At 38.7% G+C, this 17,878-nt stretch overlaps 2 protein-coding genes across 3 annotated transcripts in view; one reads left to right on the top strand and one right to left on the bottom strand.

Annotated features, from left to right (window-relative positions):
• yap1 (Yes1 associated transcriptional regulator) overlaps nucleotides 1-11,487 on the top strand; it is a 58,168-nt gene extending 46,681 nt beyond the window's left edge. For both annotated transcript variants that reach the window (XM_088346520.1, XM_088346518.1), the window contains 4 exons: nucleotides 766-920; nucleotides 6,005-6,132; nucleotides 7,253-7,365; nucleotides 9,358-11,487. In XM_088346520.1, coding sequence (XP_088202646.1) covers nucleotides 766-920; nucleotides 6,005-6,132; nucleotides 7,253-7,365; nucleotides 9,358-9,593 — 632 coding nt within the window. In that variant the 3' untranslated portion in view covers nucleotides 9,594-11,487. The remainder of the gene's footprint in view (nucleotides 1-765; nucleotides 921-6,004; nucleotides 6,133-7,252; nucleotides 7,366-9,357) is intronic.
• A 29-nt stretch (nucleotides 11,488-11,516) lies between these two features.
• The window catches only part of maml2 (mastermind like transcriptional coactivator 2), a 45,882-nt gene continuing 39,520 nt past the window's right edge, over nucleotides 11,517-17,878 (bottom strand). The window contains exon 5 of the mRNA XM_088346517.1: nucleotides 11,517-16,870. Coding sequence (XP_088202643.1) covers nucleotides 16,251-16,870 — 620 coding nt within the window. The 3' untranslated portion in view covers nucleotides 11,517-16,250. The remainder of the gene's footprint in view (nucleotides 16,871-17,878) is intronic.

The raw sequence follows: 17,878 nt of genomic DNA, 5'->3' as shown, positions 1-17,878 counted from the left end.
TGTCGCATTTGGGGGTGAATTTAATGGATAAAAGCAACACCAAAAACATACACTTTATCTTGAAAGGCAATTTAAAATGTTAAACTTGAGAACATTGTATACTAATGTCAGACGTGCGCACGAATCTTGGACACGCACGTCAGTAACGGTGCAACATATTAAGAGCTATTCAGATAACTTTGGCATAAAGAGCATGCTTACCAAACTAGCAGCTTCACTCCAAATCACCAAATACAATGAAAAATTCATCCTCTGCATCACTTTTACCGTTAAACAACTCCTCCAAGACGATAAGCCGCTGCACTTCCTCTTTCCGCTTTGAAAAATGTCCACCCTCAACAGGGCAAAATTGAAACTATCAACACCAGCCTAAGAGCACCCTCTTGCGGTCAAGTGTTAAAGTAACATGTGAAGTTAAGTAACATGTCAAGTTATATACAGTAACAGTAATAAAAATGTAAAAGTCTTTGATATGATAATGTGTTAATATGTTCACGTATAAGTCGCAACTCAGGCCAAACTAGGGAAAAAAACTGCGATTTATATGCTGGAATATACGGTGTGTCACACACACACAATTATTACTTTCCGTAATACATTTCGTCTGGGAAATAAAATAAAACGCTGTGCGTGCTTTGCCACAAGTAACTGTATCCACTAAGAAATGACGTCTTGACGTGGTCATGTAAACAAGAACAAACCCTGACAAGCAGCTGGTAAAGTTAGAGTATTTAAACAAAAACTCCTTGTGTGTCTTTTGCACAGCCTTGAACCAGCAGAGGATTTCCCAGAGCGCCCCTGTCAAGCAGGGCGGCCAACTGCCCCCATCCACCCTCAGCAACGTCAATCAGCTCCGGCTGCAGAAGATGGAGAAGGAGAGGCTCAGACTCAAACAGGAACTGCTTCGCCAAAGACCTCAGGTGACTTTTTCATACGTTTCAATATCAATTTATATGATGATGTGATCTGCATTTATATAGCGCTTTTCAAGTCAATGACTTCCCAAAGCGCTTTACAATGTGCTCCACATTTCCCAATAGCGTCCTTGTATTGCAGCCATGTAAGACGCTAACCTGCTTATTGGCGGTATTAGGGGTTCAGTGTCTTACCCAAGGACACTTCGACATGTAACAACGAACAAGCCGGGATTCGAACTGGGATCCCTTGATCCCAAGACGAGCGCTCTAACTCCTGAGCTACTCCTGAGCTAATTACCTCTGATGTTGCCATTTATTATTCATTCATGATATGGTTGCCAAATCAATGACATAATGATGGAATTAATTTCAATTAAAAAACGATAATCCACTGCAGCCAACAGCTTTTATCTTACCTTTAGCAAAGCTCTGCTGGCCGTTTAACACATGAGGTAGCAGGTCCGGGGGTTATGGGTGAAGAGTAAGAAACGTCAAGCTTGTCCCCACATAAGAGGAGACCTATTCAAATGTAGTCCAAACCCCAATCCAAAACCAAAAGAAAGATGAAAAAGACAAAAGAGAAACTGCTTCTTTGTTCCCATTTTTTTATATTTTCATTATTCAAGAGAACATACTGAAAAATTGAAATTAGAATAAATGGATAGTTTTTAAAATAATTTTGATAATTATTTAGATAATTTCCAGTACTTGATAAAATAATATAAAATATATATGAAAAAGACTTATAAAATACTCAAACAAAAACACTCTTTGCTCTGTTGCAATTTTTAATATATGTTATTGCAGAAGATAAATAACTCAAGGATATAAATTGATCATTTATCACCCATATTTTTAGCTAATGAGATGTTGTAACAATTATTTTCCTATATGATTGCTATTTTTAAAAAACTCGAAACAAATATCAGAGAGTTCTTTGTTTTTCTTTATTAAAAAACAAAACCTAAACAAAACAAAATAAATAAGAATGAAATGATTATGTTCCAACTCGGTTTCGGCCTAATAAAGCTTTTTTCCCTAAAAAGTGAAATTCTGCTCATTAAAGAAAATATAAGTCAATTTGAGTAAACTGTTCCCAATTTTTGAATATTTTTATCATACGTAAGAAAATGTTTTAAAAATACAGTAAAATGCGAATAAATTGATAGATTTTTAATATAATTTGCTATATTTTGCTATTATTCCATTTATATAACTTGAAAGAAAGCTGTTTAAAATATAGCAAAAAACAACTAAAATTAAGTACAACATTTCTCAGACAAACACAAGAAAATTGATGTACAGTTTTAAAAAATAAATCCCCCAATTTGTAAATGTTTTTGCACAAGAGAAGTAACTCAATGATATATGAATGGATAGATTACTAACCTCATTTTGGTCATTTTAATGAGTATTGCCTTTTTTGCTCCTTTTAGTGATTATTGCCGTATCCACTAAGAAAAAAATATTTAAACAACTAAATAAATAAAATGACTATACAGTGGAACCTCGGTTCTCAACCATAATTCGTTCCAGAACCCTGTTCAAAAACCGATTTGTTCGATCACCGAAATCATTTTTCCCATTAAAAATAATGTTAATCGTTTTAATCTGTTCCAACACCCTGAATTTTTACCTTAAATATTTAACGTAAACTTAAAGCTAACCCAGGCTAATCTTACGTTCGCGTTATCGTAATCTTCCGTACGAAAGATTACGCTAACACGAACGTGTAAAAATAAAAAAATCAGGTCGTTTACAAGTCATTTAGCACCCGGGTCTCAACAACAAGCGGTTCATTGGAAAGGGGGCTACGTCCCAACACCCTGAATGTTGGGCTCTGTTCCAACACCCTGAATGTTTACTGAATGTTTAACGTAAACTTAAAGCTAACCCAGGCTAATCGTACGTTCGCATTATCGTAATCTTCCGTACGAAAGATTACGCTAACATGAACGTGTAAAATTAAAAAAAAAGGATAAAGAAAAGAATTATGAATAGGATTTCTTACCTTTGTGGTGGTCAGCAGAAGGCGCAGGCAAGATCAGCAATAGTTGTACGCACTACTTTTCTTTTTTCACCTGTAGCAACTTTGCTGCTTGCCCTGACTTTCTTCGGAGGCATAATTAGGGGCTAAAACACTTCGTACACCTATATTAAAAGCAAAACGAAGCACGTCCGCACGCGATAACAGTTGGTCACGAAAAGAGCGATCTACACCCGTACGCCGCTCAGCATCGCATCCTAGCGAACGCACTCACGCATTACCGGCGTTCGAACTCCGATTTTTTGACCAAACAGCGAAATTTTTGGTCGGACACTGATTTTTTCGAACTGAGAGGGCGTTCGAAAACCGAGGCTCCACTGTACTATGTTTTCAATGTAACAATTATTTTCCCATGTTATTGCTATTTTTCAATTTTCAAAAAGAACATTAGAAAGATATTTGGTATGGAATGATTCTATAATGAACTCTGTTTAGCTCGAGGGTCGGGAACCTATGGCTCGCAAGCCAGATATAGCTCTTTTCATGAGTACATATGGCTCGGAGATAAAATACTACTTGTGTAAATTTCAATATGGTAAAAAAAAGAAAATCTAAATATTTTGCTACGGGTTGTTAGGGAAAAACCTATATTGCAACAAATGTAACGTTTACCAAATTGTTCGAATTAGTTATCTGACTCCATTAACCAAACACAAAATTAACCAAACACTTCATTCTCCTAACAATGCGTGCTTTTTTTCTTGATATTGGGGAAAAAATATTGACAAGAGACAGGCTTTTTCAGACTGGGGCAGATTTATTTTCTTAATTTTTTATTAAGTGAATTCCATCGAATTATCCAAATTATTGTCTATATTAGTCCAATTAGTCTTGTCGAGCCCCCCATCTTTTCGTCTCTGCTCCTGTCTGTCTGTCTCTGCGTCTCCCCTGTTCCGTCTTTTATAGTCAATTAAATTAAAATAAAAATCCTTCAGGGTCAAAAAGGTTCCCGACAGCTGCTTTAGCCTGATAGCAAACATAAAAAAGAAAAGAAATATCTCCAAATAAAGCAAAAAAAGACAAATTAGTAAACAATATATTAAAAATGAGTGCTATGGTGTAACTCTGTTATTTTCCTCTCGACAAGTGAAATTTGTTTGAAATTAATAATCGTGTCTTGTAAACATCCCCTCCGCACGCAGATGTTTTTCCAATATCTTGTCAAATTGGCGTAAAATCGCTCCTAGCTTTCATTTTAGCTGCGTTCATCTTGAGTAACTTTCAAAGATGACTCATCTTTCTCACTCGAATGTTGAAACCTTCAAAGAGTTTTGCAGAGCCCCGGTTGCCGCAAAGTCTCGTGACTCACAGCTGTCCGTTTGACCGCTTCCCGGTGACGCATCGCGAGGGAGGCGCGCCTCCCCAGTTCAGAGGTTTATGTCCCCGTCATGCAACTTTATGACAGTGATGAATTAGGACCGCCACCGACGACTTTGTTTACAGTGCCGATTGCTTAAAGTTCAGTGTCGGAAGTAGATCGGGCGTGTTTAAACACAAAACTTGATAAAATGGTACGGAATAAAGGACGTTTGATTTCCGTAAATAAAAGACTGTATTGCATAAGATAGGTTAGATCCGGGGTCGGCAACCCGCGGCTATGGAGCCACATGCGGCTCTTTAGCGCTGCGGAGTGGCTCCCTGGCATTTTTCCAAAAACGTTAAAAAATTGAAAAAAAATGATGAGGGAAATATATTTTTCTTTTAATATGGTTTCTGTAGAAGGACAAACATGACACAAACTAATGTTTTCTTATGCTGAAAAATGTTTAGAATAAATATTAAAATTTAACTCAGGGTGTGACTACGTAACCACGAGACGAGAGGGAGATTGGCTCCTCCGCCTCAATCCTCACTCCCGCCTTTACTTTTTGAGCTGAGCAGAGCGCAAGCAATCTCTGCCCCGTTAAAAACGGCAGCATCAAAATTTAACGCTGGACTCAACACAGAAGTCACATTAAACGAGTAAGAGCACAATGCTGTCATTAGCACTTTTTAGTAACAAAGTAGCTGCTTTTTGTAAGGGATTTCTGATTTTTGTCAGTATGTGTTTTGAGTAACGCTTGGGGATATTATTTATGTTTTTTTGCTCAGGCCCGAGGATGGCTGCTTTTAGTATCAAAAGAGAGAAAGAAAAAAATATTGCCGTGTTTTACCCATGCACTGACTTGTTTGACATTTGCACATAAATCGAACTTAAACTGGTTTAATGTGATTGTATTTACCTTACCTAGTCAAAAGGCTACGTTTTTATCTTTGTAAATGCATGCTACGTTGTATTGCACTCTTTTTGTTGCCCAGGTAAGGGGCAGTTATGCACGTTCCATTTTGTTGTTTTTTTCAAAGCCTTACACAAAAATGAAAAATTAGATTTTTTTTTATTGAATATCTTGAATTTTATCAACGTTGCTGTGTGCTCGTTTCCAGTAATTCAGTCTAATGTTTTATTTAAGTTTAGAATGACCCCAAAAGTTTAACATCTTTTTTCTCTTTCCTTTTTCCCCTTTTCCCTTTGTTTTCTTTTTGCCCTTTTTTCTATTATTTTTCCCTTTTCCCCCTTCAATAAAATAATTTATTATTGTAACATAATTTTGCTAAATTCATGATTATTGCCCTAATATTTCTTAGGATTCAAACAATAAACTAAAAAAGATCATAAAAAGTACTAACCATCCTACAAACTAATATTTTTATTGTAGAAGAAAAAAGATCGACAATATGGTAAAATAAGAATAGTTTTGCTATTTTTTTTAAAATGTTCCCTTATTTTTTTAAAGACAAAAACCTTCATATGACCAAATTTTTAATAACTCAAAAAATATTAAAAAGAAAAACATGAACCCAGCTGCATTGAAAGAAAATTCCAATGGAGTCTTCTGATTAAAAAATAGAATTATATAAATTGTTGTTATTACTATCCCGTTGGGAAATATGACTTTATCCCTTTAATTACATGTATTTAATGTCATTAACAGAATACAAACGCTAAGCATCCGGCATCAAGTTTCTCTCTCTCACGATTATTTTTTGGGGGTGTCCGCAGGAGCTTGCTCTGAGGAACCAGCTGCCCACCAGCATGGAACAGGACTGTGGCACTAACCCCGTGTCCTCCCCCATGGCACAGGACGCCAGGACTATGACCGCCAACAGTTCTGACCCCTTCCTTAACAGGTTGGTTCTTGCGTTAAAACATTTTCAACTAGGGGTGACCAATGTAGTAAGTACCTGCGGGCTAGTGAAATTTTAATGCAGCTTTTGTTTCAACACATTGAACTATAATTTCATTGCCATTTTTGCTCAATCCTCCCTATTTCTGCAGAAATTCGATCCCATTTCAGTGCAATATTAGCTCAATATTATAGCTATTTTGATGCAATTTTGCTGTGTTTTGTACAATTTTAGTGCAACTTTAAATTTAAACTGATTTTAAAACTTCAACTTGTGAGTATTTCCATGCACTTAAGTTTACTTTGGTTTAATCACACCCTTAATCCTTGATTAGTTACAGCCATGCGAATTAGCGATTTTTGTGCCCTCTTTGTGTTTGTTGATAACCATGGAAACCAAGCTTGCAATTATCGGGATTTTCTTCTCCCTTTTAGCATCAGTACAAGTCTTGGGATCAATGGCTAATTAATACACTACAAAGGTTACTGCATTTTATTTATAAAGCACATGACATTCTGAACTGACTGAAGAGACAGAAAGGCATTGTTGGAGAAAGTTCTACTACTAACATATCAGCATTTTAAAAGAAGTTGACCAATTGCAGACAGGCTTGGAGACAACTCAATTTATTTGATTTCTTAATTTGTTGTTGAAGTGGATAAAATGCCGCAAAGAGGGTCCGAAAAATCATTTTGTTCCACACCTTAGAGTAAAAACGTCAGCAGGCGGGAACACAGTATCCAGGGTGTCTATTGAATTTGTAAATGATGCAAGTGAAGCACATTCTTGTGTATAGAATTCTCTTATTTTAAGCTAGCTTACACTTGCAAGCGCAAAAGTTGAGTATTAAGTGGAGCATGACGTTCATCGGGTAGACTGGGCAAACTTATACAATCCTCCCACTGCTCCTGAACAACCAACCCCAACCCCCTAATCTTACAATTGCCTCATTCATCGCATCTCTGCTGAACTCCGCCTCCATATTTTCCCTCTTCTAATTAGTGCAACTTGTAAACTGGTGCCACTTCTTTATCCCCCTCAGTCCATTATTTGGAAAAGTGATCGCAAACTTGGCTTTATACATAGAATTTTAGCATTTTTGTTTCCTGTTTGTATCCCTCAGCGGGACTTACCACTCCAGAGACGAGAGCACAGACAGTGGCTTGAGCATGAGCAGCTACAGCGTTCCTCGCACGCCCGACGACTTCCTCAACAGTGTGGATGAGATGGATACAGGTGAGGACGCATCAAGTTCAAATTTGGAGTGAAATTTTGCAGAGCAATATCATTTCAATAGGGTTTGTAGTTGGGTAGATTTAAGATTGTTTTCTTAGGTTAAGGACTAAGGTTTTAATGTGCAATTTTGGAGTAGGGTTCTCAGTTTGATTAGGATCTTCACTATATGCATTTAAAAGTATTCACAGTAAGGCGGCATGATTTTGGTGAAAAATAAATCAATCGTGATTTTTCAGACCATTATGCAATTTTTATACGATTTTCCTTTAAAAAGGGACCAAAAGCGTGCTATACGATTACACAATCGCTTTATGTCACATCGCAATGTCAATTAGATTTCTGTTAATCCTGCAGCCCTAACTCTCAGTAGAGTAGAGGTTTCAACATAGGTTCAAGGTTTCAAGATAACATTTTCGTGTTTGGGGATTGAATGGTGTTGAAAAGGGTTGGGTTGGTAAGCAAAAGGTAAAGTTTTAGTTGGACTTAGTAAATTAGGGTTTCAAAATAGGGTGTGAACTAAAATCATTTCATTGGCTTATGTATGATCGAATCCATAACTCGATGTATGAAAGTTATTCAGGTGAACAGCGGAAAACATGATACCAAAAGGTTTGGAACTTTATCTGTTTCCGAACTATTTCTTGACATTGAAAACCAGTTTACTGAAAATGAATGGGGCATATGTTACAATTCCTAAAGATTGAACCCTTTTGTTGCAGATTAACCCTTAAAATTCTGAGCTACAGGGGATATGAAATAATACGAGCTGGTACATATTATGGTGAGGGTTAGGGGCTTGAGGGTTTAGGGGTAGGGGCTTGGTTCAGGGGTTTTGGTTTAGGGATTGGCGTTAAGGTTATGACACAGTTTTTAAACTATCTGTTTAAGAAATGATTGTTTGGCCGAATATTAGTCCTGTTGAAAATGAATGGAATATTTTCTGGGCATTGAACTGTGTAGGAGGTGGACCTCTAACCAGCTGAGCTACAGAGGGAGATACAGAATAATATGAGTGGGTACATATTATCCCAAAACTTGATAATTCAATAGTAAAAAAATTTAGTTGGCCGGAGTAAGATTTGAACTCATGACACTATGAATGGAAAGCAAGTTAGGTAAGCATATGGGTTTGTAGACCTTATTTGTTTCAAAAGAACGAGTGGTTGACAATAAAAATCACTCCATTGAAAATGAACGGGACAAGTTTGGATTTTCTGTGAATTGCTCCTGAAAGTACTAGGTGAACACTTAACAGTTAACTTAACACTTAACCGGGGCAGCAGTGGCTCAGGAGGTAAAGCAATCATCTTGGGATCAAGAGATCGCAGTTCGAATCCCGGCTCCTCCGTGTTACATGTCGAAGTGTTCTTGGCAGGTTAGCGCCTTACATGGCTGCACGGCCGCTATTGGGAAACGTGAAGCACACTGTAAAGCGCTTTGGGAAGTCTTGACTTGAAAAGCGCTATATAAATGCTGATAATTTAATTTCATTAACCTGGCAAAGTACAAAGGATTTGGAATCATTTGAGCGGGTACATATTTGCATCAAACAAGCTCATGCGTACCTGAAAAGAGTGAGAGTACTAAATTATCCCATTGACTTCAAACTGAATTAATTGGCTAGGGATTGATCTCTCGTGTATAAAAGTAGAAGGTATGTGCTTTACCAGTTGAGCTACTGGAACAATGGATATTTTCTTAGTGGGTGCACATTCATATCACACTCGGTACATACAGTATAAAACCATTGGTGAAACTTAAGAGTATTAAATTTTGTTTCCAGTATAGTTTTAAACAAGTGTATATGTTGATGGCCAATGGATATGATAGGAAATTAAAGTTCTAGATGGTATTTGAACCAGCCAAAGCATTTTCTACTGCACCAATGGGCACTGGAAATGGCCAGTACCAAACACCAGGGGAGAGTAGCAAGTTAGTTTGTTCCATTAAAAGCGTAACTGGCATCATTGACATTTCCACTTTTCCCGTCAGGAGAACCGTTGCCAACCTCCATGGGCACGCAGCCCAGCCGCTTCCCGGACTACCTGGACGCCATCCCCGGTACAGATGTGGACCTGGGCACTCTGGAGGGTGAAAGCATGGTGGTGGAGGGAGAGGAGCTAATGCCAAGCCTGCAGGAGGCGCTTAGCTCTGACATCCTCAACGACATGGAGTCGGTTCTTGCTGCCACCAAGATTGACAAGGAGAGCTTCCTCACGTGGTTATAGAGGGTACCCCGAGGGGACAGGGGGGACCCCCTCTGCATCCTCTTCCTTCTATCACCAGTGTGCTTTGATGAGACATTTCAGCCAGCCTGTCTGAACTTTTTTTCCTTTTTTCACCCGTCATTTGCAGCAGTATTCTTTTCATTTTTCAGTCTCTTTTTAATTTTGTCTGTGTCTTCAAGGCTGGCCCAGGAGCAGACAAGAATGCAAATGGTCCCCCGAAGTCTGATCTCGGGAGTTTAACACCCTACACCCCCCCATTCTTGTAGCACCTCCTACTCCTTACACTCTCAAAACAAAGGTTAGAAGTTAGTTAAAAGAAAGTAAAGTTAATTAATTAAATATTGTGGGCATTGCATTTTGTTTGGAGAACAACATCCCCCAAAATCAAGTCATTATGACCGCAAGTTCGAGCGAATAGAAAACAAGTGAGACATTGTCAAATTTTGACCCAATTTGGGTTATTTTAAAAGTCAAGCTTCAGCTTCCTTTTTTCTGCCCCAAAGACCCCAAAATGATGTATTTGATGAGCAATACGGATTTGGAGTTGAGGTAAATTCATCAAATTAGGTATGCTGAAGTTTTGTATCGGTAGGAGGACTATGGGGTGGGGCAGTGGCCACATCGCTGCTTGGCTGTGCCAGCATGTCTAAGTTAATTCTTTTTTTTTTTTTTTCGTTTTAGGTTTTGCGCCTTCTGCTTAGGTTTAAAAACGGTGAGCAACACGAACAACTTTCTTTCAAATAGGTTTTTAATGCCATCATAATGGGATGTAGGGATTTTTATCATTTTATTAGATCCTTTATATTGCAGTCTTACTGTCTTTTATCTCTTGTTTAGTATTTGTAGACTTTTTAGACTACTTATTGTGTTAGTTTGTTGTTTCTTTCTTTTTTTGATTTTAAAAACCTTGCCACATGAAGAAACACGATCAATTTTCGGCTACGTGGGCCCATCGTTTCAACGTTGAGAATTGGTGTCCTTTTTGGGACAAATATTCCTGAACCAAAAAATGAAAATGATTTGTGGATGGACTGAGGCGTTTAAGGACGTGTTGAGGTGAGTTCAAGAGTCATGTCGAGGATTGCGTTAGAGAAACATTTGGAAGATTTTTCTTTTTTCGGGGAAGGAATAATCGAAAAACAATCAGTTCTGATTTTAAGTCGGGACTCGCCGGAGATTCCAAAGATGTTTTTTGTTTGTTGGTCATTTTTCTTTCCAGTTACGCAGTGATTTGATGAACAAAATGTGTTATAAGCTAGCAAGAAACAAACAAAAAAAATTGTAGTCTGTTTACTTGTGTTTTATTTCTTTGGCGACAATAACGGACGGCTATTGTCGCGATACACTAAGATTATAAAAGATTTTATGTGACTTTTTCGTTTACATCAGTTTCGCTAACCTTCAGTATCTTTTGCTAGCGACTCAATGGAACAATTTTATGAGCAATGAACTGTTTTTAAGCATGAATCGTGAGAAATATTTTGTAGATGGACAAGCAGCGAGAACGATGAAAACAAGTGGTACACTACATTTGTTTGTATTGCACGGCGATGTCGCAACTCGTCGTCGATTATTTTTCTTTTTTTATGCTAACGTTAGCGCATCGTAGCCATAGAACTAATCACACCAGTTAAAAAAATTCAAGAAGAAAAAAAAAGATTTTTGTATTTAGTTTTCTAAATGCACATGAAATGAATATATATTCAGCGATTATCTGTTCTTTTTGTGGTTGTTTTTATTGATAGATGCATGTGTTGTAGAACCATACTAAATCTGTTACAAAATATCTATATATCTAGATATATTTATATCTAGATATATATGTATAAAAATATATATCCCTTCGTATTCAAACATTGAAATTTGCTTGAAATAAAGTATATACTTTGTGGTATTGGTGTTTTTTATGTTTTGGGAAAAGTTTTTTTCTTATAATTTTGAATGGTTTTCTCAGCCAAAACCCAAAATTTGGGTGGTGAAAAGAGTATGTAGTCAATCGTGTCATTTTAAAAATTGTGATACCTTGAAACTTGATTAGAACAACTCTAAGTAAACAGGTAGGTATTTGATCCAAAAATCTAATTTTTGGTTCAGTATTAAAACAAAATACAAAACTTGGACAAACTTGAGCATAAACGGGCGTGTGAGATACGCGGCCATCTTGGCTTCTTGGTTTGCATCATTTTGGTTAGCCCGACAACATGTATTAGAAATTGTAATTAAACACCTTTTATTGCCTTTTTTTGTCTACGATAACTGTCCCATCTTTCTATTTTCCTCCTCACGGTGGCAGCCTCCTCAGCAGGGAAGGCGAGACTTCCCTATCCCAAGCCACTTATTGCAGTTCATCCGACGGGATCCTGAGGCGTTCCCAGGCCAGCGTGGAGACGTGGTCTCTCCAGTGTGTCCTGGGTTGTCTCCGCGGCCTCCTGCCTGTGGCACAGGCCCAGAACAATTCCCGAGGGAGGCTGAATAATAACGGTCCCCAAAAAGTAAATGATCAAGGGAAGGACGAACCAGAACTACACCCAGTACCCACAACCCTGTGTGTGGAAGACAGGCATCTTTACCAGTGGAGATACCAGTGCTGTTCCTATTACTCGAAACCCTAACCATAGCTCAAATAAAGTTAGGTTTTGTGCAATACCCACACTACATCTTGCAGAACACCAAATCGCAGTGTGGATCGATAAACCTCAATATTTTGTCGGGTTCTACCAGAACATATTTCCTTCACACCTTTCTCGCCTTTTTAACACCTGACCCATTTTCATGCCTGTTTATAAAATCATGGGTCTTATGGAATGCATAGGAACGTTTGAATGAAATACAATTACTTAGTATGGGAAAAATATGTTTTGGGAAAAATTTGGTGGTCGAGTCTCAAGTATTATTGTACATAATTAAAACAACACGCAAAAGACAGTATATGCATTAACTGTTTGAAAAACATTTACAAAGTAATTTGGATTTAGGTGGACTGTAGAGTTTTATTAATGTTCAATATCAAATAGAACATGGGGGAACTATAATGATAAAATCTTATGCAGACCAACAGTGTAAATAACGGGCTCCAGAAGAGCAACACTAAAATATTTTCGTTGCGAATAAAACTGAGGTAAACCTTTAACACAAGATGGCTTTCATTTTTACATTTTTTGATGACAACAAACAGTAGTCAAAACAACTATTCAAATCCTTACATTGATGTATCAAGGCAGAGCCCAATGTTACTATCCCTTGTTTTTACTTATCATATACTTTTTTCTTATAAAGCAGATGCTACACTGTGTAAATGAGTTGAAATATAAAATACCTGAATGTGCTTGTTATTTTAATGAAGTGTGCTGTTAGAGGCTGAGGCTGAAATCAGACGTAAACTATGATGAGCGGCCAAATTGCATTGCCAACCGGTCTCAAACAATCGTGTTTTACACCAGCATCCCTGTTAAATAAACTTGTTTGGAGAAGTTATCTAACTTAGGGCAATCGTGTATTTTCCTAATGGGCTGTTTTAATTTTACCATAATTTTCTCCAAATTCCTTCATATAATTTGCTTGCGCCAGTGTAGGAAATGGCAACGCAAAGTTGTGGTTGTTGATTGTGCTAACAGGATGCTTTGGTTGGCTAGCTAGCTAACTCTAGGTATTGGCGATGATTAGCGGCCATCTTGCGCAGCCAACTGTTACTGGTAAGGAATCTAGCATGTTTTACGCCAGCATCCCCGTGTGGAGTAAAATTGAAATAGACCTCAGTTATGGAGAAGCAACCATTTTATTCTGGTAGGCTTTGATTTCATTTCTCGAAAATATTTAGAATAATATTCTTAAAATGTATACAAGACTTTTTGGTAAACGTGCTCCAGTGTGGCAAAACTGCAACCTAAGATGGCCGTCGCTAAACGTCCTACAGGGTTGCTTTAGTTAGCAAACAATTGGGAATTATTAATGCTTAGTTGCCATCATGTGTTGCCAATTGTTAGTGACGCCAACACGGTCATATTTCCTGCTAGCATCTCTAAGTGCCGTGAGAGACTTCATATCAGTTTTAGAAGAATTGGCTAACATTTAGCCACTATATTTTTCTCTAAAAAAGGAAAGCAAACACTATTTCAAGTCGTATTCCTAAAAGTTCCACCATAGTTGTTGGTAAATTTTCTCCACACACTAACCAAATAACAACGCATGATGACCGTCGCTGTTTGTAACTGATGTTGAGCGGCCATTTCGCGTTGCCAACTATTACTGACGAAGACACAGTCCTGTTTTACGCTATCATTGCTGCGTAGGGAACAATAATTAAACTTCTGTTTTACAGAAGTCACTTACATTAAGAAATAAGTTTACCCTGATGGCAATTGCTTTGATTTCTAAAGAAATCTTTGAACTTTATTCTTAATATCTCCATGATTTTTAGTTAAACGTGTGTCAAAGTGGACGCTTAGCAAGCTAACTGACCCTTATGCTGCATTCCATAAAGGCTGGAAGTTGGCCTTTTCCAACGGCCCAAATCGCAAAGTCGGGATGAATATATCTTAGACCTCACACCTCAACTGTCCTTCCAAGGATAATTTCCTGGTCTGAAGTGGAAAAACTCGTACATCCCACTTTTCTTGGAACACTTTGAGGTCCTCATCTCATATCATCAGCTGCACCGCTTATCCTCAGTAGGGTCGCGGGGTGCTGGAGCCCATCCCAGCAATCATCGGGCAGTGGGCAGGGGGCACCCTGAACTGGTTGCCAGCCAATCCCAGGGCACACGGGGACAGACAACTCACTCGCTCATTCACACCTGGGGCCAATTCACCTGAAATGCATGATTTTGGAATGTGGGAGGAAACCGGAGTGCCCGGAGGAAACCCACGCAAGCACGGGGAGAACATACAAACTCCGCACAGGAAGTCTGGAGCTAGATTTTAACCCACGCAGCAGGTTCCCATGACTTGAACTGTGCCGCACATGCGCTAACCAATGCGCCGCCGTGCTGCCCACTTTGAGGTCCTAGCTTACGTTATCTAAGTGGGATAATTCTGCCTTCCCAACTTTCTGGAATGCAGCAGTAGTAATTACTAATTCTTAGTGGCTATTTTGAATTGTCAACTGTTTTGCCGTTAACACTCTTGAGTTACGCTAGCATTCCTGAGTGGAGTAAAAACACAAGTTTCAGGAAAGCAAGTCAACATTTCACAGTAATTTTTCGAAAGGCTTTGCTTTATTTTCTCAGATAATATTTCAAATCATATTCCAAGGATTTTTCCCAGATTTGTTGCCAGTTTGGCAACATGGCAACGCAAGGTTGCCGCTACTTCTCGCATCACTGGGTGGCTTTAAATGGCTAGCGTTTAGTAAAAGAAATTATGAACGGCCATCATGCGTTGCCAACTGTTACAGTGTTGACATCACACTGTAATTTTTGCAAGCATCCCAGTGTGGGGCGTAAGAAATATATACATCAGTTATAGAAGTTAGCTAACTTTTAGCAAACTGATTTTTTGTTGCATGGTTTTGCACGGCGGAGCAGTGGTTAGCGCGTGCGTAGCACAGTTCTGAGGTCATGGGTTCAAATCCAGCTACCAGCCTTCCTGTGAGGAGTTTGCATGATCTCCCCGTGCTTGCGTGTGTTTCCCCCGGGCACTCCGGTTTCCTCTCACATTCCAAAAAACATGCACGTCAGGTTAATTGGCCGGTCCAAAATGTCCCTAGGCGTGGCTAAGCGAGTGAGTCGTCCGTCTCTGTGTGCCCTGCGACTGGCTGGCAACCAGTTCAGGGTGTCCCATGCCCGCTGCCCGGAGATAGCTGGGATGGGCTCCAGCACCCCCGCGACCATACTGAGGATGAGTGGTGCAGATAATGGATGGATGGGTTTTGCTTTCATTTTTAAAGATTATTAAGATCTAATCTAGATTTTTCTGCCTGATGTTTTGATACCTTTGCATCACACAATTTGGCTAAATGGTAAATCAAGATAGCTGGTGCTGATTGTGCTACAAGGGCTTTTTAGCTAGCTAGCTAAGGCTTAGTAATGCTGCATTCCAGAAAAGTGGGAAGTCAGAGTTTTCCAACCTCCGACCAGTTGAGTTGGGAGAAAAGATATGTACGGTACTCTGACTTCGCGACTAGCGCCTCCTACTTCCCACTTTTCTGGAATGCAGCACGAGAAGCCATATTGTATTGCCAACTTTCACTGTCAAATATACTATTATGTTTTACGCTAACAGCCTGTGTGGAGTAAGAAATAAAAGCATTAGTTTTAGAGAAGTTACTAAACATTTTAGCAACCTTTTTCCTGATGGACTTTGCTTTCTAGAGAATGTTTAAAGTTGTTTTAATAAAATGTTGATAAAAATGTTCGTCACAGCGCGGCAAAAGGCAACGTAAGATGGCTTTTGCTGATCTAGATAAACAGCTGTTTTAGCTTGCTAACTCCGTGTAAAGTTTTAATGTTAACATTTTTTCCCGCTCAAGTTAGCTGAAATTAATCATGTCGCATGTATGCTACCAGGAAGTACTCTGGCACCTAATTTATTTTTAAAAGGTCTTGAAGACTACTTGTAAATTGTATCAGATGCATATTAATTTCAGAGTAAATACACAAACTTAGCATAAACACAGAAAACAAACATTTGGTAGTTTATAAAATCAAATTGTCTCAACGGCTCAGGCGTGACTTCCCAGAATCTCATCCAGGTTAATATCTTTCATCCAGTCGTCGTTCCCCGAGCCTGATTTTAGCAAGGAGTCTATAAAGTCCGAGTCCGTGTTGATACCCGGTACCGAATTGTCCCCCTCGGGTAAGAAATCGAACGTGACCCGATTCCCACTCTGGTAGCCAGTCTCTGCAAAGTTCCCAACGGCTGGTACTTGCTGATCCGGGGAAGGTTGGCTCAAATTCCGGAGGGTAGGTCTGGACCTGGCGTCTCGGATCATCATCTGGAGGTTTGGCGCCATCTGGTTAGGAGGAAGACCGGGTCTCTGCTGGTACTGGATATTCTGGGGCGGATCTAAGGCGTCGGGTCCAGTGAGTTTGCCCAGCGAGCACCAGTTAGTGCCTCCTGGTGCCACCCGGGACAGATGCAGGTTTGTCATCGGGTCAGAGTTCCCCTGCAGGAAGGGTGTCTTGTTTTGTTTGAGCGCCATTCGGTTCTGGAATTGTCCCATGCAGTTGAAGCTGCTGTTTGATGAGGTCACCTCGGCTGCGGGCCCACGGGTGAGGTGGCATGATATTGGGCGTGGGTCTTTCTCTGGGGTAGTGCCAGAAGACTGGGACGGGTTTGTGCCTGACAGGAAATCACAATTTGGAGTCATGTTTTAGATGTGGAATCATAAATAAGAAAAGATAAATAAATGCAATAATATATTTACATTAAAAAAAAAAAAATCCGTTTTCTTAGTTTTAAAATCATTTAAAGATTATTTGGGGAGGGAGAGAAATAATGTGTTGCACGTAAGGCAGATGTTATTTTTTATAAAATAATTAACTGTGTCTAATAAATATTACAAGGCCAAATATGGATGGATGTTCATTAAGAAGTGTTCTAAATAAATATTTAATGTTTACTTGCGCTTTACGTAAAAAAAAATATAGCGAAATAAAACTACTTTCGGTTTTTCTGCGTCATTTCTGGTTTTGCAATCTCCTAGAAAACATTATACTCACACTGTGGCTGACATGACGGTTGCAAGTCCATTCCCTCTCTATCCATGCCTTGAGTCTTTATATGATGTTAGACAACTACGGTATATTTCGGACAAATGTAAAGTTTTTTTTTTTCGTGAACATAAAAGCACATGGTTTCAATGCACTATTTTGTATTGTTGCAGTTTTCACCACTTGAAAAAGGAAATGAACACTTCAACAACACGCCCCACTGTGGTCACAGTCCTCTTTCAGTGGTTTAAAGCCATGTTGTATCCGTCACGCTTCAAATAATAATAATAAAAAAAAATACTTAAAGCTACAGGGTGTATTATTTTGCGTCTCCGAGTGGTAAAAAACTCAATACATTTAAAAAAAAAAAACAGTATTGATTTAACTAAGAAGCAAAAAAACACCCCAACTACCATAATAATGAGCATGTTTAAAAAACTTGTAAGTCGAGGAAATTGCATTTATTTTACATGACATAAGCCTTGCCTATTCTCACATGACATAATCACCCGCCATCTTGCTGCTACATGAACTCAAAAAGGTTGGGCAAAAAATGAGAAGTAAAAGGGTGTGTTTGACTCTCAGTATTCGTAGCTTGTATTCTTCTTTGTGCTTTTTAGCACTCATTTTAAGTTGT

The sequence above is a fragment of the Urocampus carinirostris genome, chromosome 10, assembly GCF_059441175.1.
Source record: "Urocampus carinirostris isolate Australia breed hairy pipefish chromosome 10, RoL_Ucar_1.0, whole genome shotgun sequence".
NCBI classification, from domain to species: domain Eukaryota; kingdom Metazoa; phylum Chordata; class Actinopteri; order Syngnathiformes; family Syngnathidae; genus Urocampus; species Urocampus carinirostris.
The sequence above is the reverse complement of the archived record's forward strand: the minus strand, read 5'-3'. Positions and strand labels throughout refer to the sequence as shown.